At 38.5% G+C, this 25,162-nt stretch overlaps 2 protein-coding genes across 2 annotated transcripts; one reads left to right on the forward strand and one right to left on the reverse strand.

Annotated features, from left to right (window-relative positions):
- Positions 1–229: 229 nt before the first annotated feature.
- On the reverse strand, positions 230–4,573 carry LOC130697314 (endoplasmic reticulum transmembrane helix translocase-like). The gene is made up of 10 exons (XM_057520232.1): positions 4,177–4,573; positions 4,059–4,114; positions 3,849–3,980; positions 3,655–3,765; positions 3,475–3,592; positions 3,128–3,417; positions 2,976–3,060; positions 2,230–2,805; positions 1,378–2,164; positions 230–1,308 (listed from the first exon to the last, which is right to left on the reverse strand). Exons 1-10 carry the CDS (start codon positions 4,531–4,533, stop codon positions 272–274), a joined length of 3,549 nt encoding a protein of 1,182 aa, XP_057376215.1. The 5' UTR covers positions 4,534–4,573; the 3' UTR covers positions 230–271.
- Positions 4,574–12,987: 8,414 nt separating this feature from the next.
- Positions 12,988–17,773, forward strand: LOC130697315 (uncharacterized). The gene is made up of 6 exons (XM_057520233.2): positions 12,988–13,189; positions 14,134–14,342; positions 14,626–14,761; positions 16,271–16,413; positions 16,489–16,888; positions 17,328–17,773. The coding sequence occupies exons 1-6, from the start codon at positions 13,111–13,113 to the stop codon at positions 17,384–17,386; spliced, it is 1,026 nt and encodes a 341-aa protein (XP_057376216.1). The 5' UTR covers positions 12,988–13,110; the 3' UTR covers positions 17,387–17,773.
- The last annotated feature ends 7,389 nt before the right edge of the window (positions 17,774–25,162 follow it).

The following is a 25,162-nucleotide window of genomic DNA, read 5'->3' on the forward strand; positions in this document are numbered from 1 at the left end:
GGTTGGCGGGCAAGAAAGGGGAACTCTTGATTGTGAAAAAAATTAAAAGTAGACGGGCGAAAAAATGGAGTGGAACGATTTTCTTAGAAATAGCGTAAGGATACGCTAGCGCCACCTGTACCCCGGCCCTGGACGGGCCCAACGTTACTAGTGACTGTGATAAAAAATGAAATACATGACGTTCTACGTAAATCTTTGAAATAATGTTATATGTTAACATCTCCCTAAGCCGTTTTAATTTACTTGTATTGATCTTTCAAGGTTTACATTTTTATTCAATTTCAATTTTTAATTTCCCTTCGCCAAAAATGAACAAACAAATTCGATCTACCACGAAAGCAAGAATAAAATCGGCCAAGAGAACTCCCGCGAGTAGATTGCGGTATTGAGGCTCGAATTCTACTATTCCAAATTCTTGGTTAATTTCTGGCATCAAGCCAAGAACTAGACCCAGAATAAACGATCCAGTTCCCACCAAACTGTAGAGCAAGGCGCGATTTTCTTTAAGACTTTCCATAAAGGGATGACCTCGATAGTTGACGGCGATTGTCGATACTTGAAGAGCCATACTTATGATGTAAACGGTACTATTGAGGAGATTGGGTTCAAATTCCTTGTCTAAATCGGGGAAAGGGGATTCTCTTGGTGGTAAGCGCATCGACGATTGTTGAACCAAGAATACTAAACTGGAAAAATGGACCAAGAATTGAAGTAGTACAGTCAAGATAGTGTAGGAATTGAAAATGTTGGGTAAAGGCCGATTTCGCGACAGATGCTTGAGAGGCTTTGATCGGGAAATGAATAGGAAACAAGCTGCCAAGAGCAAGCCTTGCAACGTGGCCTGTCCGTCACTAAATTTCACTCCCTCGAGATAGAGGACAGATTGACTGTAAGCCAATACAAGGGCGTTCAATGCTAGGATTTTAAACATTTGCAAAGTAGTGACCAGCGTACAGCGACCCTGTTTGATGACGTGGCAAATGCTTTGGATAGAGCTCATTTTGGATGTAAACGGGGCAGCAATAGACGCGTCTCCTAGTTTGACTAGTTGGGCTCGCTCTTGCTCTTCCATATCTTTCATCATTTGTTGCAACTGAACTTGTGCCCTGTTTAGGCGCTCCAAGCGAGGATCCAAGGCATGAACAACATCGTGAGAACCAGGAACGGATCTTCCCTTTTCACCGTGACGTGAAACTAGTCTTTTATTTTTTTCCTGGCTTGCGATATTCACTTCTGTTTCTTTCGTTTTGTCTTCGACTTTTTTCGATTTGGACGTAGATTCTGGTAGGTGGGATAGAATAGCGACACCTAGTAAAAAGACCACAGCATTTGCAAATGAATACAAATTTCATTCAATTAAAAACATTTTTAACTTACCGACATGAGCATGTTTCAATGCTCCTACATCATTAGTTCCGTCTCCGCACATTAAGGTGGCGTAGCCGAGTCCGTTCAACGAAGTAATAATTAATTCCTTCTGTTTGGGGTTCACGCGGGCATAAACGCGGATGTGGGGTAAAATACGCTGGTAAAATTCAGGATGCGCATTATGCAAGTGAGTAAGGCCCACACCCGTAATGCAAAGCACATAGTCGGATGTGAAACGTTTTAGGTCGGATGGTATCAGTGGAAGCTCCACATCTTGGTCAACACTTTGCCATATCCAATCGTTGTTAACACAACTCAGAATCAAGGTAGATGCTTTCTTTGCAAATTTTAGCACCTTTGCAACATGGCACGCAGTTAAAGGATTATCCCCGGTTATCATTACGACACGATGCGATGATGAAACAATTTCTCGTATAACCGCTAGAGAATCTTTCTTCAACGGACACGAAAGAATCAAGAAACCGGCAAATTTAAGCTCCGATTCAACGGTGTCACGCTTCAGTGACCGAACTGCTTGATGACTTAACATGCCCAGGTTACGGTAGCCCAGGGCCAAGACTCTAGCTCCTTTGCGGGACATCGCTAAGTAGACCTCGTCATAACTAGGAGGCACCGAGACGAACATAGATCTTAAGGTCTCAGGAGCTCCTTTTACGGAGGCTATGTAGTTTACGTCCGTAGAGCCAGATAAGGTGTAACCGGCTACAACAGCCATTCGCTTCAGAGCACTGCTGAAGTGATATCTTTGAGCTATTTTTAAGGCTGGGCTCCTAACCTGAAGAAATTAGAGTAGAACAATGAAAAACACAACAAATTGTTTTCGACAAGATAGCAACCTACCGATTTACTGTTAGGTATCAGCGCGTCACCTCTCGTTAACGTCCAATCAATTGCTGTCAGTGTAGCTTTTTCTAGAGGGTCGCCAACTAAACCTTCGTCCAGGTGAATGAGCGAATGGCATGTAGCCAACGTTTGCAATGTTTCCAGAGGTACTTCATTTATGCTTTGTACAACTGCCGGGTCACTATTGTCGAGACCTGCGATACCTTCAACGACGAGGTTATCATTGGTCAAGGTCCCAGTTTTATCAAAGCAGCACATTTCAATCCGGCCAGCGAATGGGATTCTAAAAGGCTCGGTGCAATAAACTCCAAGTTTGGTAAGTTGGACTAATGAAGTGTTGACGGCTAGCGACAGTTCAATAGGCAGTTCTGGAGGCACCACTGATGTTAAAATCAATGTGCACTCCAAAAACAGTTTGTAACGGTTACGGTTGGGATCTTCAGTGCCTTTAATCCACAAGTAACCCGAAGCCAAGATTGCGAAAAATAAAAGGAAAATGATGAACCCGAAAGTTTCCAGATTGTTGGCCGTGACGCGTTTTACGCCAAACAAAATTGTACGTAGCAATTTTCCCTGCAGACACAACAAAAAGTAAAATAAGTAATATAAATTAAGAAAAACAATTAGTTCGTAAAATACAACACACAAAAAGAATCTTGGCTAGAAGTTTAAGAAAACCGATCTCTGTATAATTAAATATACAGAGAAATTTTCATGTAGAGAATTTACTCATGTATAACTACCTGAGAAGTGTTAAAGCTGTTACGAAGAACATAGGCAATGCAGCCTCCGTCGGGAGATTTAAGTTGTCCAGTTGTTTTTGCTGGTCTAAAAAATATTAATAAACATGAAGACAAGACCTCTAAATTTACTGCTGATATCGTATTCAACTTACGAAGTGTGTTGAACTATACGGGTTCCTCCAAACAATATGTGGAGCCTGCTTTCATCTTCCAGATCCAAACAACGATTGAGCTCATCAGAAGCTAGATTTTCTAGTGGTTCCTTCATTTGGGGAACTGATTCTCCAGTTAGCAACGATTCATCAACAATACATGGTCCGCGAAGAAGTAGCATGTCGCATGGAACTAACAATGAATCATCTGAGGAACGACTGACGGAAACTAAGTCACCAGGAACTAGTTGATCACTTGAGATCATTTGCCATTTTTTGCTACGATAAACCTAAAATTAAAATCTCAGTTTATCGCATCCACGAAAAAGAAAAAAAAGTACCCCTACCTGAACTGAATATGGCTTGTTGCCCATTTTCCTAATTTCGGACATGTTGCGCAACTGTTGCTGAACAAGAGTGCATTCGAAAGCAACCAACATAAGTAATGTAAAGATGGAATAATACCTAACATAAAACATTAATGGTAATTATGGTACAAAAAACATTCAACAAAATTGATTTCTTACCAATAGGCATCCAAACACCAAAGGCAAACACAGAATACTTGAAAAACAAAAAATGGTGCTGTTGCTCTCTCCAAAAAAAGTTCCATGAATTCTGGTACAACCATTTCTAACCTATCAAAATCAAAATTGAAATTATAGCAACACATGGATGCAATCTCTTAAACGAGAACTTGGGTAGCTGAAAGTATCATTACTCATTTTTGCCAAAGTTATTTTCAGCTTCATTTATCTCATTGTCATTTTGATAACCTTTCCAATCCAAGTAATTCTGATAACTATGGGTAATGGGAAAAACTGTTCCTTTGAAACATTTATCTTCAAAATCCCTAAAGTGAAATAAAATTTAAATTAAAACGTTTTTGTCACAGTGTGTTCTTAAAAAATTAGGCCAATGCCAGTATTACCAGTTATATCTGGTTTTTTGAAAAACAAACCAAATTTTAGTTTCTCCTTGGACATCCTAAATGGTGGAGAAAATTTTTGGTTAGTAATTCTTTTAAACCAAGTGTATAATAAAATTACCTTTGCTTTATGAATTGCTACAAGTTGAGATGCACCATTGTTAGGCGTGGGGACAACTTTTACATAAATTGCTTTTAACGGATCGGAAGTATTCGAACAAGTAAGAAGCGTTCTTATGTGAACGGACCAGTAACACGATAGTGAAACTAAAATTTGGATTAGTCCAATGCCGGCCAACGTAATCCATCCTGCTTCTGGGTACTCTTCAACCCCATAAACGAAAACCCACAAATAAAACCAAAGTCCATACAAAAATATGAAGGGAACTGAATATCCATGAACAATTGTGGGTCGCGGGATATGTAACGAAACTTTTTGAACAAGATCGTCCACATTTTTTGACACGTCAACATCCATCTTTTTTGTCGTCTGTACTCAAGTGTACGACACTGGTGGACTTTACCGAGCTGCCGTCTGCAGCTGTTAACCGGTTATCTATTCGATAGATTTGACAAGTCTTAAATATCGATGACTACGGAATTTACAGGTAACTGGTTAACGGACTAGTTTTCGTTAACCTCTACCATAGCTAATGTTGCGTTAACCTGATCATCTAAATGTTCATTTTATCATTAACCGGCAAATTTGCACCGACACAGACCTAGTGCAGATAGTGTTTTACAAATATGTAACGCAATTCCCGTGTTTTTAACCGGCCCAATTTCACAATTTGTCACAAAAACGGGCCCTTGAATAAATATTTCCGTTACGTTAAAACACAAACACTTCCCCTCCACCATGCATGAAATTTCTCGAATGCTTCTTTTGTTCAGATTTTCCCTCCGCTCAATTTTCTTCCCTCATTTCTACAGCTGCACTTTGTTCTTTTTCTTTGCTGCAAACAGACGATATAACAAGCTACGCCACTGAAAAATCATTCGTTGTATCCGCTCGAAATAATCTGAAACCTGTCAAATCCGTATTTTTCTAAAACTGGAGGAACGGAACATCGGATGAATGTTGCGTTGGTACTAAAACGAAAAATATTATACCCTAAACGTATATATTTTCTGAAAGCTATTTATTCATAAGCTTACGTCCGTAGCTTTTAAAATAATTGCGCAAGTATTACTTTTTTGATTTTGTGAAAAAAGACGAAACTTCGGACCGCTGATGTCTGAGCAAAATTTTTTGTTATAGTTTTCTGTTGTTTATTAACTAAAAAGAATCCGACTGCTGCTGAAATCGAAGAGATGTCGTAACTAGGGTGGTTTTTGGCGTTGATTGATGGCATCCATTTGAAATTCTAACCGAACAATTGTCTGTTTTACAACCCCAAAAACACACGTTTATTTTATGGAATTATGGACTTTTAATCCGCGTGCAACGACGAAGAAGATGAAATATAAAATATGTCTGTAATTCGGATTATGCTCGTTTTTGTTCACTTGGATGTTGTATCAATATTTCAATACGGTAGAAAAATATACGTTTCTATTTTCAGGGATGCTAAGAGGTTATATAACAAGAAAAAGCTCTGCGAACTCTTTAGCATACATTACTTGGGGCACATTTGGATCTGTTAAATGCTCAACGTTTGTTATCTGCTGCATTGCAAGCTACAAAAAAATGTTTCCTTTAATCTATTCTTCCTCGTCCGCTGCTAATTAATCTGTAAAGCCGCTATCTCTGATTTGTCCGTAATGCATTATATGATTCTACGTTCTCAGATTTGTATGTTAATTCGTTTTTATTGTGCCCCGTAAAATGTAACCCTGGCCAAAGATAGAAAACCATTCCAGTTTTGATTCGCGTTTCTTTGTTTTTTTGTTTGTTTTTGCCTTTTCTTATTTATAATTCTATTTTTTTAAATTTTATTTTAAATACCTTTTACTGGAAATCGTGAAACCGAGAAAAAAAGAATTATGGAAACTTGGGAAGGAAAAGATTTCCGTTACAGGGACCAATGTTTCCCGCCCATCGCCGCACAATTTTTACCGAAAAGAAACATGTGTTCGGATCGCGGCGTTTCGCCCAATAAAGTTAAAAAAAAAAAAATAAAACATAACATGTTGATTTATTTAAACGTTTTACAAGCAGAAGGTTACAGGAAATAATTTCATCCTTCACGTATTACGTTGTAAATAGCCCGAAACTTCATTTTCACAAAGCCAGCCGTTTTTTATGATCCAGTAGCATACAGTATTGATTATTTACCCTGCAAGCTCTAGCCTTTGTCCTGCATTTAGACTACCTGCCACACGTGCGATTTAGGAGTGCCATCTTGACAAATTTAATTCTTTTTAAAATTATTGAACGTAAAGCCATATCTTTTTTTGGAAGAGAGACATTTCATCTATTTGCTGCCACTCCGCCAGCTGGAACAGCGGGTGGTGGTCGTTTCTATTCACACATTCATGATACTGTCACGAACAAGTGTTTTCAAATCAACGTTCGCTAGACCATGGAGGCCATGTGGGCCTACTCCCCCTGTATCTCGTTCTTTTTGTAAAAGCAATAACATCGACAGGGGCTACTAACCGTTAATAACGCTGAAATTTAGTAATGCCGAACGTTATACCACAGTTAAATAACTCGTTTGCCTTGTGTTGCTTATAGGCGCTATCAAGGTTTTTTTTTTTAATTCGCTTGGAACTAAGCAGACACACCCTTGTATGTAGTTCCGTGTACGTAACTTTACATCCCGCTCATTATTTTAGATTGTCCAAAAAGTCACGTTTCGTTCGATTCTCGCGTTGTCTCGTAACAACCAAGAACCCACTTTGCAGTCTTCTTTATTTCTTGTTTTCTTTAGAGATGGTGGAACAAATAGAACACCGAGCAATTGCATGTTATTGAAGTCGTTCATGCTGTTTTCCGTCTATCTATTGTTCATCCTTTCTTTTAATTCGCAGAGATTGGTCTATTGATTAAAGCAAGATTCAAGAAAATGATCAAGGAAGCTTATTACTGATTTGCTATTGAACTGATTCGTCTACTGATGACATTATACTTTTGTGGCACAAGTGGCGTCGAATTGAATAAAACGCATTTCTATGCAACAAAAAACTGAAATGTTTTTGCTATTCCAGAACATATGGATGTACTGTACGCTTGGTTTGTACCATTTGTTCATGTTGAAAACTTTGAACCATTGAACCACTCTACTCCCTTAATGTTCCCCAACAGATAGTGCCTAATTAGCATGTTTTGAATGTCTGTAGACGAAAGAAAAAAGAATAGACTGGGGAACACGACGAGCATACGATTTATTTAGTAACTCTACCGGACAGCATTTAATTAATTCACGCGTTCTTTCTTAGTTGCAGCCTCTTGCATATTGTTTTCTTTTTCTATCAAGCTAGGCTGCATCAGAACGATTAAAATTTCAATTCAACGTATTATTAAAATACCAACGACTTTTTTTTAAACCGTACTTGTAACACCTTCGCATCACAAATCAAGAGAATAATAAAATTTTTTGCAAGAACTACTTTTAGTAAAATGAATGTTTAAAATTTTCTTTTACACGAGCCTACATCACTCATTCAATAATACTTTAAAAACTTCCGCATTTACTTTTTAATGCAAATATTAGCAACTAAGTACAGCCCAATGTGTGCGTTATTCAAAATTTAGATTTGATGATTATTATTTAGAATTAGGATTTGATTTTTAAATTTGATTTTTAAATTAAATGTTTAGTCTCAAATTCTAAACAAAAAATCTTAAACAGATTTTGTAAGGGGGGATGGTCAAACAACTTGACGAGTAATATTTAAAACCTGCTAATGGCAAACTGCGAGCAAAGAAATTACAGATCTCTGCTTGAGACATGGAATTTTCTTTTTGCCATGTAACTACTCAAACAAAATAAACAACTTACGAAGAACAGCGGGTTCATCCCGTCTGTATAATTATACTGCGGTGATGATACTGAAACAGAACGGTCGGTATATATCACTCGAGAGTTGGATGCGACGTGTGAACCGTTGAAAAAATTTTTAAATGAAAGTTCGAAGTTTTTCTAATAGGTAAGAATCGCTAGTTCAACGAAAATGAGTTAAATTTTTTTCAAAAATGACTTTAGTGAGCTTTGCAAATTCTGATTTACAAACAAAGTGCTGCCGGGAACAATATGCAGCCTATTAGCACTCCAACAAAACGTGGAAGCGTACGCTATTTTCCCGGCTTTTTTTTCTGAAGGGGATCCTCTTTTGATTGTTTCATTTAACTTGTCTTATTATTCATACATTGTGTGATAACTTTTCTGATGAACGAAAAACCAACACAAATGTACTTCAGGCAAAAGTATATAACAAAGTCCGACCTTTTGTCTCTCACGAGTTCACTAAAAGTCGCAGAATAGCCACAATTACATATGTATTGCTTTACAAAATTATGTCGAACACAATCCGAAAGCAGCTTGTGCCGCGCCAACAATGCATGTCGCATTGTCAATCGACTTTCCCGGTAACGTATTAGATATGGGCCTAATCATTTATGCAACCAATTTTGAAAATATTTCTAATTCAGCTATTTTATTTTGGGCTGTTCCCATCTTGTTTTACTGTACTAACGGATCATTATGAATGCGTTGAGGACGAATTCTAAATTACCAATGTAATTCAGGGCACTAAATACTTCGCGGAATGAATGTACCCTTGACGTAATTTTGTCACATGCGTTGCTTTCTTGTTTTACTAACAGCAGTCTGTGTTCGACGATTATTAGACGCATCAAAGATAGCCGAAAGTACATGGCAATAACAAATCAGCAGGCCTTTATTTTTATTGTTAACCAACCTGGAAGAGCAGGATATGAGTCCTCAGCAAAATATGAGCGAGATGCTAAAATCGTTTTATGACTCTTGAAACAACTTTAATTTGATTTGGCTTTAAAAAGGCGAATGTCGTGCATGATTTTTCAAGTGATTTTTACGAAACTTTCTAGTAAATCCGATTTGATCCAAAATCACGTTTGAAAAGTTGCAAAACACGCGATTCGATTATTTGACATCCCTTGCCTTCCCTTTAGGCTTAGGGATGCGGATGTAGAGTGGAGGCCTGGAGGGGATAAAAAAAAAATGGGGTGGCCACAAACGACACCGATGAGCAAAAGTCGAAAAAGGGCTACAAATTATAATTTTTTTTTTTGGTATTTTTACAAACCAACATGGTGTTAATTAAACCTACATTATAAATCAAGGAAAGTACCCACTACAAAGCACATTTCCTCAAAAGGTAAAAAAAAAAAAAAAATTTGTTCAGTCGCCAAAGAGGGAGTTTGAAAAAGGTCTCCAACTAAAATTGACTAGGGAACACCATTGGAAGGCACAGTATTTCTATCTATTCCCCTAACCTGGGGAGGGAAAAGGCTGGAATTATTTTTCTTAAAACAAAGGGCAGGAAACAGTTATTTTGCAAACTTGCCGTATGGGACCACAAAATATCCGTTTTTAGAGGGAAAACAACAGGAATTTTAGGATCAGCTCAAGCATTCTTGTTGAAATTGCTATTTCTTGCGAAAATCGAACGATTCCCCATATTCTCTTATTTGTGCACATAGTTTTGTACACGTGATCAAAATTCTTGGAACGCTGATACGCCATGACCCTTGCCAACGTGTGGTCAACATTTAGTGGCCTATAATTCCGAAACTATCATTTGGGATACTTTTACCGCGTGGTCATTATTGTGCAACTTTTGGCATACCCGAGCACGGGAACAGATGTTCTTTTACTACGTACAGTACTAACATTGTTCATCAGTTAGTTGCTGTAGTGGAATTTGACGTTAGTAAATTTCAAAACAACCAACGATATCGAGGCCAGTGCACCACATTAGCTTTAAAGTTTACAATATTAAAATAAATTTAAATACAGCTACCCTATATCGGCTTTGAATAAGTTAGACGAAGGCACCACCTTCGCCATTACCAGGTGTCGTTAAGAATATTTTGGATGTTGTCAACTTGTTCTTGAATGCTTAAAACATTTCTGGTGACAATTTTGAGACAGCGGTGCACATTTTCCTGTGGACACGTAATGCATACAACATACGTTACGAGGGGGTATATAATATATCGACGGCATGGCACTATTAATGAAAGTTAACCGAGAGGGTCACCACTTTAAAGCTTTCCTTCTTCTGGGGAAAAAAAAAAGGAAAAGGCAATACAGCCCACCAGATGTGAATAGGAAATGAGTCGAAAAAGTGGGGCACGCAAAATCCTTTGGAAAGCCCGGGCAAAAGTTGGAAGATCCCGGATCAGCGACAAAGCGGGATTTGGAATATAGCGAGGGAGTCGGTGATGATGGAACCCCATCCACATCAAAGTGCCGAAGTCTGCTGCTTCAGGAAATGGAGATATGAGAAATAGACGTAAATATAGCAGCACAGCCCAACACTATATGGAATTGTCAAACGTACGGAATAAGGTTTGGAGTCACCGAGTCAGCCGATCGTCTACAGGCACGAAAAAATTACAAGGAATATAAACATACTCAGATTTGTCCAAACATTCCGCCGTTTGGAACGGTGTTTCCCGACTTATTTTTTGGGTGAGATTTTGGCCAAGTTTTAACATGTTGTCTTTGAATTATACTTGATTAAATGATGCGAGAGAAAGTATACGCTGCACTACTGTTAAAACGAAAATGATTAAATTGGCCAGTGACAGAGAAACGCAAATACAGAACAAATTTGGTTCGCTAGAAGTTCAATTCTATTGCCTGATTAAAAAATTGAAGAAACCCGTCATTCACACCGAGCGCCAAACTACCTAAACACTTGCCTTAGGATTCCATTATTCATTCTTTATAACGGCATAAATTAAACGAAACGAAGAGTCAAACTCAGTGGGGCGTACCTATATTACGCCCGATCCATTAGCTAAAGAACAAAATAAACAAAACAGATGTAACGATGGCAAACACTACAGGATTGCGAAATGAAATGAGTTTCATTGCATTAAAGCGAAATTATGTTGAACCTGAGAAAGGTATAAACAAAAAGAAGTAGGCGGGGAAAAAATGGCCCCTGTAATCGTCAACAGAAAATAACGAAATCCAGCGCAGAGTGACGGAGACCCAGTCTGAGATCTACGATGGTGCAAAATGTTCCAGTTTTCAATACACTGATGTTTTTACGACAGAGAATGCCATTAAGAGCTTTACGTATAATCGCTCATAACCTTTAGTGCTAATCAAAAATAGTATAGCTGCACAGCTTGACTGGCAAGATATCACACATGACCAAGAACCTTAAGTAACATTCAATTATAATAAGTGCAACAGGCATAGCATTTTTCCATACAGTGTCCGAAATTGCAGTGTATATACAGTATATCGTCCAATGAAGCCCACTAGGCTAAAGTAGTTAACTAACTTGATATGCAGAACCAATTATGATGTTAAGGTTGTAATTTGGGTACAGAGAGGGTCGAAGAAGAAAAATAAAAGCTCAAAATAAAGACACTTAAGGAGGACTAAGTATGGGCAAATCGAGATGTAAAACGAATCAGTCAATCATTATCACATTTTTCCGCCATTTTTTCGACCCACCAGTACAATAGAACAATTCAGTTTTATATCGAGATCGTATATCTCTGTAACTCAGGCATTTTCGACGAATAGCGAGAAAGATACTCTTGCACTTAAAAAACAAAAACAAAAAAAAAAAAACGGTGCGCACGGCGCCATGGGCTGTATTTGAAAAATGGATTTCATATCATTGGATGTTGTCGTAGGACATATAAGCCGTTCATCACTTGATCCATCCAAAGGAGACGCCTCAGTCGCAATTCAATACTAAATCCCTCCGCTACTCATCTGGAGGCTGATGGATGTCGATGGTATACGAAGACCACCTCTCGGCACAGGCGAATAAAAACGCCACCGAGTTGATCCGTCGCACAGTAATGGAAATCGGAAACCAAAAGCTCGAACAAGAGCCTCTCCCTCTCAAGTTGCAGATAGAAAGCCTTTGCAAGAGAGAGCCTGCATGATATACATGCCTACGGACAAAAACGCAGTTGGTACTGACACTATTCGTTGTCTTCATGACTTTTTCATGCAACATCCTGTATTCCCTTATTTTTATTTTCATTTTTTTAGCTATACATTTTTTTAAGGAAATTTTATTTCTATATTTATCCGCATACGTTATACACACGTAAGCCTCAACAAGACGGTAACGATATATTTCGTCAACATTTACTTACTTAAAATTATTTAATGAATTTAGATGGAAAACCAACTCGGATTGCATCTGGCCGACGAAAATCAGAAGAGGATAACAACGTCCTTTTATTGTTACCATTTCGTTGAATAAAAAACATATGTGGAATATGGTGAATACAACCAAAACCGTACGTAACCACGTCCACCCAGTCAACAAATAACACTCTGATTTCAACGCGAAGGCTCCACATCTCGGAATGAAAGGTAAGCTCTTAAAAAAATGGAACGTCATTATTTAGAATTGTGCCTCATAGGGCTGGTAAGGAGGAACTTAAAAACCAAAAAGAAAATAGAATGTACTTATCCGATTGAATACGGAGGACGAAAAAAAAAAGACCGTTTGATTCGTTGTTTTTTGCCTCCTTCCTGTCAAAGGCTTAAACGCTTCGCAGGGTGAGTTGAACCAGGTCAAAGTGTCGATCTGAAAGACTAGAGTGTCACATGCTGTAGGGCAAACGGTGCATGCGCATTAGTCTCAGTGCGTGTAGCAAAGAAAATAAGACTATTCAACGTTTTCTTTCCCGTCTCGAGGCCGCAGCAAAAAGCAGAGGCTATAGTCACTCTTCTCTTTCACGCCTTCTCTTTGCTGCGTCTTGTGTGCAAAGGACATCAAAAGCAGATGCAATTCTCTTTCCCGTCTCAGTTGAGCTTCCGAGGCTTTACAGTTCGGCGTGTCTATCAGTTATAATTCGCTTGGGTTACATCTCCCTATACTTGCTCAACGGTCTGCTGTAAAAAAAAAAAAATGTAAAATGTTCGTATTTCGTGTTCCCCTGTCGGTTTTCTTTATTTCAATCAACTTCATCGGAAGCTGGACAGTCTTATTCACAGGTATAGCATGTTGTTACATTAGGAGACATCCTTGGCGCATTGCGTTGTTGAATTGCGTTCTTGTCAGCTTTTTGTACGAGCATTTTACTTGGCCCTCGGACATTTAAAAGAAACATGCTCAGACAATTTTCATGTTAAGCTCGTGCCATTTGGAAAGGAAATCTGACCATTTCCAGCTATTGGCAAGCTGACTGGATGATCCTTTGCAGACGAACGATTTTTAAATTTGTCCTGTGGCGCACGTCATAAGCGCAGAAAATGGACTGATTGTTTTCAAGAGTCAATTTTGATTTAAAGCAAGGAAAGGTAATCTTGTCTTGTTACAAAAACATCTTCCATGTAGACTATTAAAGTAGAAATTTAAACGTCTATAAAAATGTACACCGTACCTTGTTTGGAAGAATAGAACAACATGCTGCTTTACATTGCCTTAAGAATTAGAATTTGTTCCAAACTATTTCAATTTTTTGGCCGATAATACGAGCGCAATAATACATTTTTTTTTCTTATTGTGGCGTGTAGCCAATCAAATTTGACTTGGTATGCGCGCGTAATGGCATCATTGTCGAGAATGCCACATGTGAGCATATATTGTGGTACCCACACTAGAATGTGACATGAATTTAAAAAAAACTACAAATAATGTTTCTGGTTGCGTGAATAGCAAGAGAGGGGGAAAATGCCGTAAACCCCACCGTTTACATAATAGAAAACCCAAGCCTATAGTCAGAGATAGGGGCTACTTGGAAAAGATTAACAGCAGTCGCGTCGTTGTAGTACAGCTAGGAGGGTTGCTGCTTTATATATAAACAAAAGGGCAGTTGACTCCCTATTGACAGACAGAACGACATTTTTCGCTATTAAATATTACAAGCTATAGGTACACGTGGTGTTAATATTGATGCAATGGAGTAAATAAAACGAATTTCATATGTATTTTCTAGGGGCCAGCTGTTTGCAAATCATTGAGTTCTCTGTGCCGGAAGCCGTCAAAATGGGCGAAGACCATCAATTAATTTGCCAATATCAACTGAATAGTGCCGAAACTCTTTACTTTCTCCGCTGGTATAAGGACGGCAATGAATTCTTTCGTTATATGCCCAAAGAAACTCCAGCGCACCGCATTTATAACGTCTCAGGCGTTAGAATCAAGGTAAGTCGTTTAAAAATTAAAAAAAAAAGAAAAGAAAAGAAAAAATACCAAAACAAAACGGAGAAATAAAGAAATAAACATCAAACTGAAGAGTTTGTGAAAAATTCAAAAAATTATAATAATAGAAAAACCATTAGTTTGCGCTCTGGTTGCACCATGACTAAACGCAAGAAGTTCTATGGTAGCAAGCCTAAAGTATTGAGAAGAATAACTTTCTTCCTACTACATACTTTACATGCGACAGTACTAATCTGCACGTATTGGGTGCCTTGTTGTTGCAAAGACTCAATCGTCGAGTTCTACGAACGTGTTGCTAACGAACGTGGACGCTGCAACGAGTGGTCTCTACCGCTGCGAAGTTTCCGCCGAAGCACCGGGATTCGAGACAGCTGACCGAGAAGCACAGTTTTATGTCATAGGTAAGTGCACATTTGCCGTCGATCGTCATTTTTACCTATTGCCATTGAACAAATGTTCTACAAGAATAGTGATGCCGTCCTCGACTAGGCCACTTTATTTTTCTTATATGAGATCCGCAGCTCGCAACTTTGATACTAATCCTTAAACATGGAGGGAAAAGAATGAAGAATTTAAACAAAAATGACAAGAAAATCTAAGTGTTTAAAGCGCTATTCTGCAACGTGAAGTATAACAAGGGAGTGGGTGGGGGAGGGGGTGTTGAGGCAGATTAGGAAAAAATATAAAAAAATAAAATAAAATGAGCAAAAATCCGCGCTAATTTCAGAACAAATTTGTCGGCCTACTGGTAAATGTTCCGGGAAATGTTTCACATTAACCTTCGTAAAACCGCAGACAAGTTGAACAAAATCAAAACATCGATATCACCTAAAACAAATCTAATGTCGACAGATGTACATATATAAAAGTTAGTTGTATATGTATTTAAGTTATATAGTACTCGACATTTAAGAGTTCCATTAAAAAGTTCCAGGGATTGCAAAACGCGAACTCATCAAGTGAATGATATATTATTTCACCTGACGAATGGGATGTTCTCGGATTTCACGTGAAGTATCAACATCAGTACAGCCATCATGTGAAAATCAAAGCAAAGAGGGTGTTGCCTAGCGACCAACTGACAAGAAAGCAAGGTATTGTAACAAAGCGAAGTCTCTCCGTTGATTGCCATAGTAAGTGGAGCAATTTGTGACTTGCATCCGGCCGATCCACTTTCCCTCGAGGCCATTTTTGTGCGTTTCATTCTCATATCACACTGCTACGTTTGAAAAAAGGCGGGGATGGGGGGGGGGAGTGGGGTGGGAATGAAAAAAGAAAGAAAAAAGGTCTTCACCAGAAAAAGAAAACCATCTCAGATTCAAAACCTCTTGAAAATGTCAACAATCTGGCGCACGACTACAGTTCCTATAGTAGCAAAAAGTATGATACAGTTACGGTGCTTGGCGGCGATCATTTTGAAGATCATACAAGTGATGACTTATGAAGTCCCCAGACAACTATGTCATACATAATAAGCAGCCAATGATGAAAGTTAATTCTTTCCGCTTCCCTTTTTTCTTTTTTGTAGCATGTAGGCCTACAAACGTCTGTTGCCAAACAACGTACTTGGTTGGCGACAAAGGTTTTTTTTTTACAAGTTGCTGTTTGTTGGTGAACAGTTACGTAATGATCTCGTTCGATACGGTAAATAGATAGCCTACTGCATACAATAGAGACGTCGGTAGGTACTGTATATCGTACATTAATGTGCTCTATACACTACTATGCCGGGCAGTAAATGATCTGGGCTATTTGGATTCATTCTTCGCCTAATAGCGTTTCTCAAAGCAAACGCGTGTGCCGTATTGGGTTCCATTTTCCGCTAACAATGTTCCATAGTTGAATCGATTCTGTTTATGTAATTCGCGAGCATGGAGATATTTTTTTTTTGTTTTCACGGCACTATATAGATGGGCCTAAAGGACACCCGTTTGTAACGGTGTCGAAAGGCGTTGTCGACGAGAGCATGGTCAACGAAACCATAATTGCCAATTGCAGTGGAATGGAGGCGACGCCAGCTCCGCAACTTTCCTGGTCTTTGGCATCTATTCCAGTAAAGGCAAACATTTTTTTAATGACATTAAAAAAGATACGGTATTCACGATATTTTTTCGAAACGTTTCCAAAGATTCCCGCAGAGAAACAGTTTATCACGCATTCGGTTCAGAATGGCATCATCGATTCCTTAAGATTGAAACGAACTAGTTCTACGCTCCGTTTGCCAATGTATTGGATCGCAAGCTTCATTGATAAACTGGAAAGAACGAGGGGCCTGAACGCTTTCACCCAAGGCCACTTCATCGTCTTACCGCTTCGATGTACCTCACACATCCTCGGCTTGTTCGAAGAGTCGGATACATCTGATATTAGAGTCCTAAGAAATCTGTCCTCTACCACGTCTCCGACTGTACCTGGAAATCGTGTTGCTGTCAAATTAGCTAAACCATCTCCAAATTCCTCAGCCGCCAGTGCCAATACTCGGCACGGAGCTTTTACGAATGGTTCCTCATCCATCGCCAGAATTCTAGGTGAGTTTCAGTGTCTTCGTAACCAACAACTAATGTATACTGTGGTTCGACAGAAATTCAAAACTCAAATTTTATACGTGTCACATTTGTTTTGCGTCGCCGTGAAAGCTTAAGTTATATAGCCATGAAACACAGCCGCCCAAAGGCCTTCTTATTTGATGATGTTGCACCAAAAGAACACGATTTCTGTTAGTTTATATAATTTCTCCGTAGGTGTTTAGTAAATATACGTATGCCAGGCAGAAAAAAAACAGCCAACACATACTGTATGCTAGCATCGCAATGACGTCACCGGTATCTCTGCTATGTTCGCATCACGATAATGATACTCGGATTTCAAGTAGATCAACCTAGTTCTTATTCTCTCATATCCGACTGATACTTGCTCGTAGGTGTAAAGTAGATTTTCTTTGTCCACTGTGTTTTTTTTTTCTTTTAGATCTGACTTTGATGGGAGTCGTTCTGACATCATCAACGTGGTTTGCTCATCATTGTTGACAGTTACAAATGTCAAACCCGAAAATAGATTTTGCAGTCAATCTGGAATGAAGCAGATCACCAACGTTTACTGAACTATGCGGAAATTTCTAGCACATAGCCAACTCATTTCAAAACATAACCTGCCAGTTGACGATGACCTTTTTTCATTAGGATTATTATTTATTTGTCAGACTGTTGTTCTCGTTTTCATGTTTTTTTTCTTCTCTAATGTTGATATCATTGCTTTGAGAAAACAAAGTTTAAGCATAAAAAACATACAAGGAACGACGTTTCAATGTTATTTCTTTCGTATAATTTTCCGAAGCATTCCCGGCTATTGTAACATAAGCTGAATCCTGTAATCACCTGCAGAATGGAACTGGAATAAACGGTCACAAAATCTTTTATTCTTCGTTTTGTCATGCTGTACAGTGTTCAGCACTTAAAACAAACCCGCACAGTAAACCTTATGTTTTTTTTTGTTTTGTTTTTTTATCATGGGTATCAGCCATGGTTAAATGCACCAATTTCATCTCGTCGAATGGAAGGCTGGCGAGAGAGTTATCTCATTTTTAGCTGTTATAGTTGTTAAAAATGCTACGCTCAACTGTCGGTTCCTAGCGCAAAATTCGGATTTCTAATGCGGCTTCTTTTTAAAGATTTTTAATAGATAATACGGCGATAACGTTTGCCATTAGCACAAATGCTTAAAGGACTAGTATGAGTTGTAACTAGGTGATTGACACCATTGAGTGCATTTGGGGGATGCCAGCAACGGCCAAATGGGCCATTTAATGGCTACGTCTTTATCCCACCAGTTTTTGCTTTTCCTCTTTTCTACATTTATTTCATTTTTTTACTTTGTGCACAAACAGAAATTGGACTTCACCCGGCTGCACGTTGCCCGATGACAAGAAACCCATTTTGGGATTGACATCTGTCACCTAATAAGCAATTAAGCGTGACTCAAAGCGACCTTTTGCAAGGGCATCGTTGGTTATATACCACATTTCATTTCGTTTCTTCTTCCCGTACATATCGTTGAGCTCCCTCTTTTCACATTTTCAATATTTATTTTTTATTTCATATTCGTTTTTATTTTATATTTTTTTTTTGGTTTTTGCATCTCCCTAGATATTATATGAAACAGTTACCACGGCAACTGGTAGTCAGCCAAAAGTGCGCCGACTTGTCATTTTTGCAATGGATCTCATATTTTATTATTAGCATTATTATTATTTTTTGTTAGATTAACCCGGTGAAACAGTTCGGCCTGTTAAGGTCTGCGCATATTTTAGGCGTTATGGCTCAAATTAGGCTGCTAATGGCAATTGGCTTTTAAGCGATGATCACATTTCTGCAATGGTTTCGAACTGATTCCTATTTTGCTTCTTCTTTTCATTCTATCCGGTTGGTAAATACTTTGCATCCGATTGCTTGACGTTACAGCGGCACTCATATCCACACAATGCCATAAAAATGTACCTCAGATCATTTGGAAAACTGTCCGAGAGAAAGTAACTGATCATTCAATAGTTTTTAAGCTTCAAGGGAAACTGTCAAGTGCTACGCCAGACTGTAATAAAGTTCTCGTCAAAGCCAGCCTCAATAATTCACCAGCGATGAGGCTAAGCTGGCTTACAACGACAGTTGGTGTACATGCAGACCACCATAGCATTGGCAATACGCATGTTACGGCAAAAAATAAATAAAACATAAAAGGACGAATGGATTCATCTATAGGACTTGAGATGTCAAATATAAAATAAGATCTTGCACAAACACAACTTGGCGAATGTTAATCAGTAACCAAGGAAGCCAAATATATGCTATACTGAGTCCTCGGCTTCGACGCTGTGAAATTTGCCGTTGCTATGGGTTGCAGTAATTCTTATAGAGATGAGGCACTGATGACGGGAAATTCGTATTGAAAAAAGCTACTTGGATTTCGATGGTGTTTTAAACTAGCTGTAGGCGACGTTTTGCTGTAATGATGAGTTATGGTGGTAACATGCGGAGGTTAGCTAAACTTGATAATTAAAAATTGTAAACTTACGGTAGGCGAAGCTTTTCAGATGTTTTCGCTGCCATGTTGCGTCCCACGTGCAGTATTTTATGACCTGTTCTGACGGTTTCGCACTGCTCATTATAAACTCAATTCATAATATTTTCCATGATCTCTGTACGAGTATCTTAACGTTCTTTTATTATTGTCGACTTGAAACTGCAAATACAAGAAGCTTTATGGTAAGGTAAACATGCGTATCACCCAACGTTGGCATGTGAATGCATTTTTTTTTACGTTTCCTTCTAGAATGAAATAGTCCTTTCTGTGACTAATCGATTGGATAAATTTAACAAAACAACGAACTACTCAATACAGAATATTCTACGCGCAAAAGATCTGTATTCTGCTATTTTTACACAAAATATTACATCCATCATTCTATAATTAACTATACAAACTGTTTGACCGTAGTTAATAACGCGTTAAATAAAAAATTTAATAAACATTAAATTAACCAACATTTTTCAGAATGTTAAACAATGGTTCGCAGAAAACGGGATTTCAACAATTCAATAATGCGTATCGCAGCGATTGTCATACATTTTAAGAATTCCCCTCAGTGGTTTACTTACCAGCGTACAGAGTTATCTCTTCCTTGCATATCTCGTTGTGGCTTGGCTAAAATTCGCTTCACATGAGACCCGTTGCAGTACACATACCAGTATCACCACTTTGCGCTTCCAAACTCCATCATACGCCATACGTCTTAAGTTTGATATGAAAACAGAAGCCTATCAAGTATCCGTCGTCGTTCACTGCCATTTCATGATTTATGTAAGTCTATCACAACACAGAACGGAGTTCAGGGCATTGGGGTCGACAAAAGTTAGCTTGAAAGTAATTTATGTTTGAGCTGTTGAAAACAGCAGCCTAAACGTTGAGTTGTCCGGTTTTGGACAGATTGAATAACTCCAGTCCTGCTAGCATGATGTTTACCGTAGCCAGACACTTTCTTAATATCCGGACACGTCATGGACCACGACCCGTCCCCCTCCCCTTTTGTGCATTTGATATTCAATCTGGACGCGTCCTGAGCTGACACAGTCGACAAAGACAGCCAGATACTATAATGTGGATACCACGTATAGCACATACGTGTACAGCCTATTTGTATAGAAGGTCGTAGTTGAGTCGTTGCCATTCTAAACCTTGTGCTGATGGATGTTTCCTTCCGAGCTCATCTAGAAATGGTCGGAAACGGTGTAGCTCACTCTATCTCGGTGCAGGATTAAATAAAGAACCAGCATGAATCATATGCATGGAGAAATTATGGGCAACGATAAAGCCCTACATGCGTTTGCTACCTTTTCAGCAGAATACGCAGACACCGATTTTCAAACCGGAAGGTTTTCATGGATAAACTTAAATGGATGTTCATCTTCATTTCGAATGTAGAAGACGCGGGCAACTGCCCACCTCACGGTCCATTCTTCAAAATGTACAAATTTCCATTCAATCACGCAAATTCATGACGTATAAATTGACGTTCACTCCATTGACTTCTTTCCCTTTTTATACTAAAATGAGAAGGGTTCTAGCTACAGCGTCGGGAAAGATGCGTTACCGTCGTATGTCGTTCACCTGAAATTTGCTATGATTCTTATGAAAACGATGGCTTTCTCGCTACGAAGAAAATGACTGATTCTATTTAAACTATACACCACATAGTATCTTTGACTATGGTGATCTATTGTGTCAAAGGCGAAAGCTTAGTGTTTCTTCCTTATAAAAAACTAAAGAACAGACATAGTAAAGGATAGTTGTCGGTATAGTCCTACCCCCGAGACAAAGGCAAAGAATATGGAAACGATGCATTTTAAGCAGGAAAAAAAAAAGAAAAAAAGAAGGGAAAAAAGGGGGGGGGGGGGGGTGTTGAAAAAAGTAAAGTGACGAGAAGCTTGGGGATTTCTTGAAGCTACATTTAAACTGTGGCCTTCCCTACGTATCCAGACCCGTATTTTGCACTACCTTGCAGTACACGTGACGTTTCTAACGAATGTGCAGTTGCCCTGATATGGGAGCATGGGACATACGGCTATACAAAAGCGTGTAAAGTCCAAATGAAAGATGATGAAAGAAACGGACATCCAGGATGTCATCGGAATACATTATTTTAATTTTGAATAAAATAGAAACAGGAAATCCTAAATTTACCCACGTACAGTATGCTTTGAATCACGCACTTTTGTTGATACATTGTTACGCTAATTACCAGGTATGGTACCTTTGGAAGGTATAAATGTTTAAGCAAGTTGAGAAGGAGAACTTCAATAAATTTTTATGCCAAATACATAAGCAACAGATTTTAAAACTTTCTCTAGATCTGTTGAAATAGTGCCCGAAAGTGAAATATACATAATCATTGATGAGCTAAAAATTGAATGGTTTGATTTCTCAATTATAAGTTCATTGAAATTAAGTAATGATTGGTAATATGCAGTGATTGTTTGGTTCGGTCGACAAGTAGTTCCATACAATGTATTCATTTAACATCTCTGGCAAGCAACAACAAGCTTTCTTCTTGCGAGCGGCTAACTATTAATTTTATGTTTACAATTCAAACAGATTTTTCTTATAACAGGTCCACCAGTTAGGTAAAACAGTCTCACATCACGGGAATGGCTTCTAGCGAATCCTACCTTAACATTTCTATTTAACAAAAAATCGAAGGTAGGCCAATAAACGTAAACTAAATCAAACAACGAAACCATGAAAAAAGAAAAAGAAAAATTGCTAAACAGTATCAACCGTAAATACGCGCTAATGTCATGATTCATGGATATCATACATTATTTACCCGAAGCAGAGTGACTTGGATTTTAAATAACTATTCATTCGAGCATAAAGTCAAAACATACCAATGAAAAGGGCTAGATTGTATGCATAAGTTCAATCCAGCCATTAGGAAACACGTTAACAATTGGTGAAAAAACCAGTGTTTTTGTTTGGCAGTTATTGTCATTATCACCCGTTCAACGTTTTGTTTCTCTGATATTACACTGTACCACTCGATTATTCACGGCTACACTAATTGAAGTAATCTACGCTTTCGTTGAACATTGTATTGCCTTTCATTGTAAAGGAAAACACAGAAAGCGGAACGAAATAAGAAACGCCAATTTTAACCGTGAAAATCCATTTAGGCTAGAATGATGCATCATAATTGTAAGATACACCGACTGTACACGACAGTGATGTCAATGAGGCTTTAAACCAAGATTAACCTCATGCATCCTCCCCGCCACCAAAAAAAAGTAAGTAAAAAAAAAAACGGTATTTCAATGGATACCAATGGGTACGATGTTCAATTAAATAGATTTCAAAATTTTGGGCAATTAAAGTAGGTCAAGTTGTGTGGTTACAACGATAAGACTATCCTCGGTTTCCGAATATTGATCTTAGTCAAGCTAACCGTAATCATCGTCACTTTAAGCATTTTTTGTTTTATACCAAAAACTTGGGATTCTAAGCAACTGCGTCACGTGTATGCGTCTAATCGATATACTTTCTACACAGGGAATCTTTACCTATACCTTCGAACCGGATGTTTTTTTCCAGATAAATCCGGAATAAAGCAGCCATCAGGCCAACATTCTCGCACTTTAATGTGCTGATGTTTCCATATAGCCATTGATACAGTTTTAGGTAACATTTTGGTTTAAAAAAAGCACATGAGCAAGGAGAGGTGAGTCGCTACCATCAAGAGAAAACACGACACTATTTTCTCCGAGTTTATTCGTTTAATAGCTTCTAAATTTCTAGTGTAATCAATGACATGGCAATACGGCGACCGTCAATGGAAGCGCCACTATTAATTTTAGCAAGCATCGAACAGTTTAGGGGTTATTTCTCGAGATTAGTACTCAGCCGTTGGAGACAACTGTTGCGCACTCGAAGGGTAACAGAAAATTGTTCAATGAGCGTTTGGCCTGCGTTAGTTTGTGTTAAGCGTGGAGCCGTTACTAAGACAGCGCAGCTTTCATTACTAAACTACAAATCATCTGAACAACAAACGAAAGTGAAGACGAAGCGATGAAAGAGATAACGTTTATGGTCAGAAGAATAGAGCAAAAAGATGGATGCATGCTCTTTACAGCAGTCGTGGCACATCCCATTTATAACGGGGAACGATAAATGGGATCCTGAGACATCCCCCACTGTCCCCCCCCCCTCTTATTCTCCCCGCTGTTCCTGCAGCACAGGACAATCTTTTATTTTCTTTCTAAGATATAGTCTCTGCGAGACGCAGCGAATCTTCAGCACCATTTGCCTCCTACCTCTTCCAAGCTCGTAATAAATATCTATTGAATAAGTGATTCACTTACGCATCGCCAGGGGATCCAATGTAACGCGATGCAGATTTTCATTTGTAACTGACGGATTGTCTCCATATTTGTTGTAAATATGGCAAGTTTTTAGTGCCATTATTATCACGCGCACCTTATAAGCAGTGTATTGGATTTTAACAAATCAGATCCTCAAATCAAATCAAATCCAAATCACATCATTTGCGGATGTGGATTAAATTGGATTTTACTGGTTAGGTTAGTTAAAGTTAGCTTAGGTTAGTTTAGGTTAGGTTACTCGAGGACTTTTGCTGTGTTGAATGATTCAAAAATCCAATGCAAATCCGCAAATAATTGGATTTGCTTTGGATTTTTTTTTTTGCGGATTTGATTTGCCAAAATCCAATACACTGCTTATAAGCTATCATCTCAACCTCGAATGCTATCCAGCACCCTCACCTCAACCTCGGGTGTTATCCAGCACCCACCCCTCAACCTGGGATGCTATGCCTCACCCTGCTATACCACCGCGCTATTAGAAAAGCTATCTTGTTCGGCTATTTCAAAAGCTATAAGTCAAAGCTATGCTGCCGCCTGGCGGGGAATGGAAGAAGCGATGTAATGGAGCTTCCAGATCGGAATTTAGATAGCTCGCATAGGGCACTAGCGCCATCTAGCCTCTGGCTTCCTAAATAACTGTCTCCACAGTATTACGCTTTACAAGATCTTGTGAACGTTTTCATACAGTACGTTTCATTGCTAATTTTTACGTTTCATTTATTCCAGTGACATCACGCCTAGCTCACCTTTATAGCGAACCATTAAACGTAAAATATTTTAGGATTTACAGTACCCTCCAAAAGTGTCCGAACACTAGGGGTTTTTGGGGCCATTTTACATGGCGTCTTATGGCGGAACGAGCCTAGCGCAAATGGAAAAAAGAGACAGAAAAAATGAAGCTAAAAAAATAAAAAAATGTCCTGGTGTTAATTAAACAATCCGCTATCTAGCAAAATTTTTTTAAATTTTTTATCTATAAGATTTATTGACTAGTATGCTAGTCATTTATTAACCGAACACCGCGTTTAGCGTACGGGATATCTAATGACACTACCTAATTTTTTAGAAATGTTTTTTTTCATACAAGGAAAGGTTTCCTAGACCTCACAGTTAGATTAATCAATAGGATATTCATTAAACTATATCCTTTTTAGCAATATCACTTAATATTAATTATTTTAGGAAAGGGAATTTTTAAAGTGAAGACGGTGCTAAGTTTTTCCCGTCAAAAAATAGTTTATCTTATTCCCACGTGAGGCGCTGAACTCACAATGTTTTTTTTCTGTGACAGCTAATCGTTTGCTGTAAAAGCAGACGCATTTCTGGCTGCTTTTACGTAGTGAGTTCAGGAAATTTCAGGCTATTTCAGAAGCTATCCGT

This window comes from Daphnia carinata, chromosome 9, assembly GCF_022539665.2.
Source record: "Daphnia carinata strain CSIRO-1 chromosome 9, CSIRO_AGI_Dcar_HiC_V3, whole genome shotgun sequence".
In the NCBI taxonomy this organism is placed as follows: domain Eukaryota; kingdom Metazoa; phylum Arthropoda; class Branchiopoda; order Diplostraca; family Daphniidae; genus Daphnia; species Daphnia carinata.

Coding starts and splice junctions, on each gene's coding strand:
- LOC130697315 (XM_057520233.2), top strand. CDS start 13,111: ATGTTCGTATTTCGTGTTCCCCTGTCGGTTTTCTTTATTTCAATCAAC. Junction 14,762..16,270: donor AGCACAGTTTTATGTCATAG/GTAAGTGCACAT, acceptor GGCACTATATAG/ATGGGCCTAAAGGACACCCG. Junction 16,414..16,488: donor GGTCTTTGGCATCTATTCCA/GTAAAGGCAAAC, acceptor ACGTTTCCAAAG/ATTCCCGCAGAGAAACAGTT.
- LOC130697314 (XM_057520232.1), bottom strand. CDS start 4,533: ATGGATGTTGACGTGTCAAAAAATGTGGACGATCTTGTTCAAAAAGTT. Junction 3,766..3,848: donor AATAACTTTGGCAAAAATGA/GTAATGATACTT, acceptor TGATTTTGATAG/GTTAGAAATGGTTGTACCAG. Junction 1,309..1,377: donor ATTGAAACATGCTCATGTCG/GTAAGTTAAAAA, acceptor TCTTTTTACTAG/GTGTCGCTATTCTATCCCAC.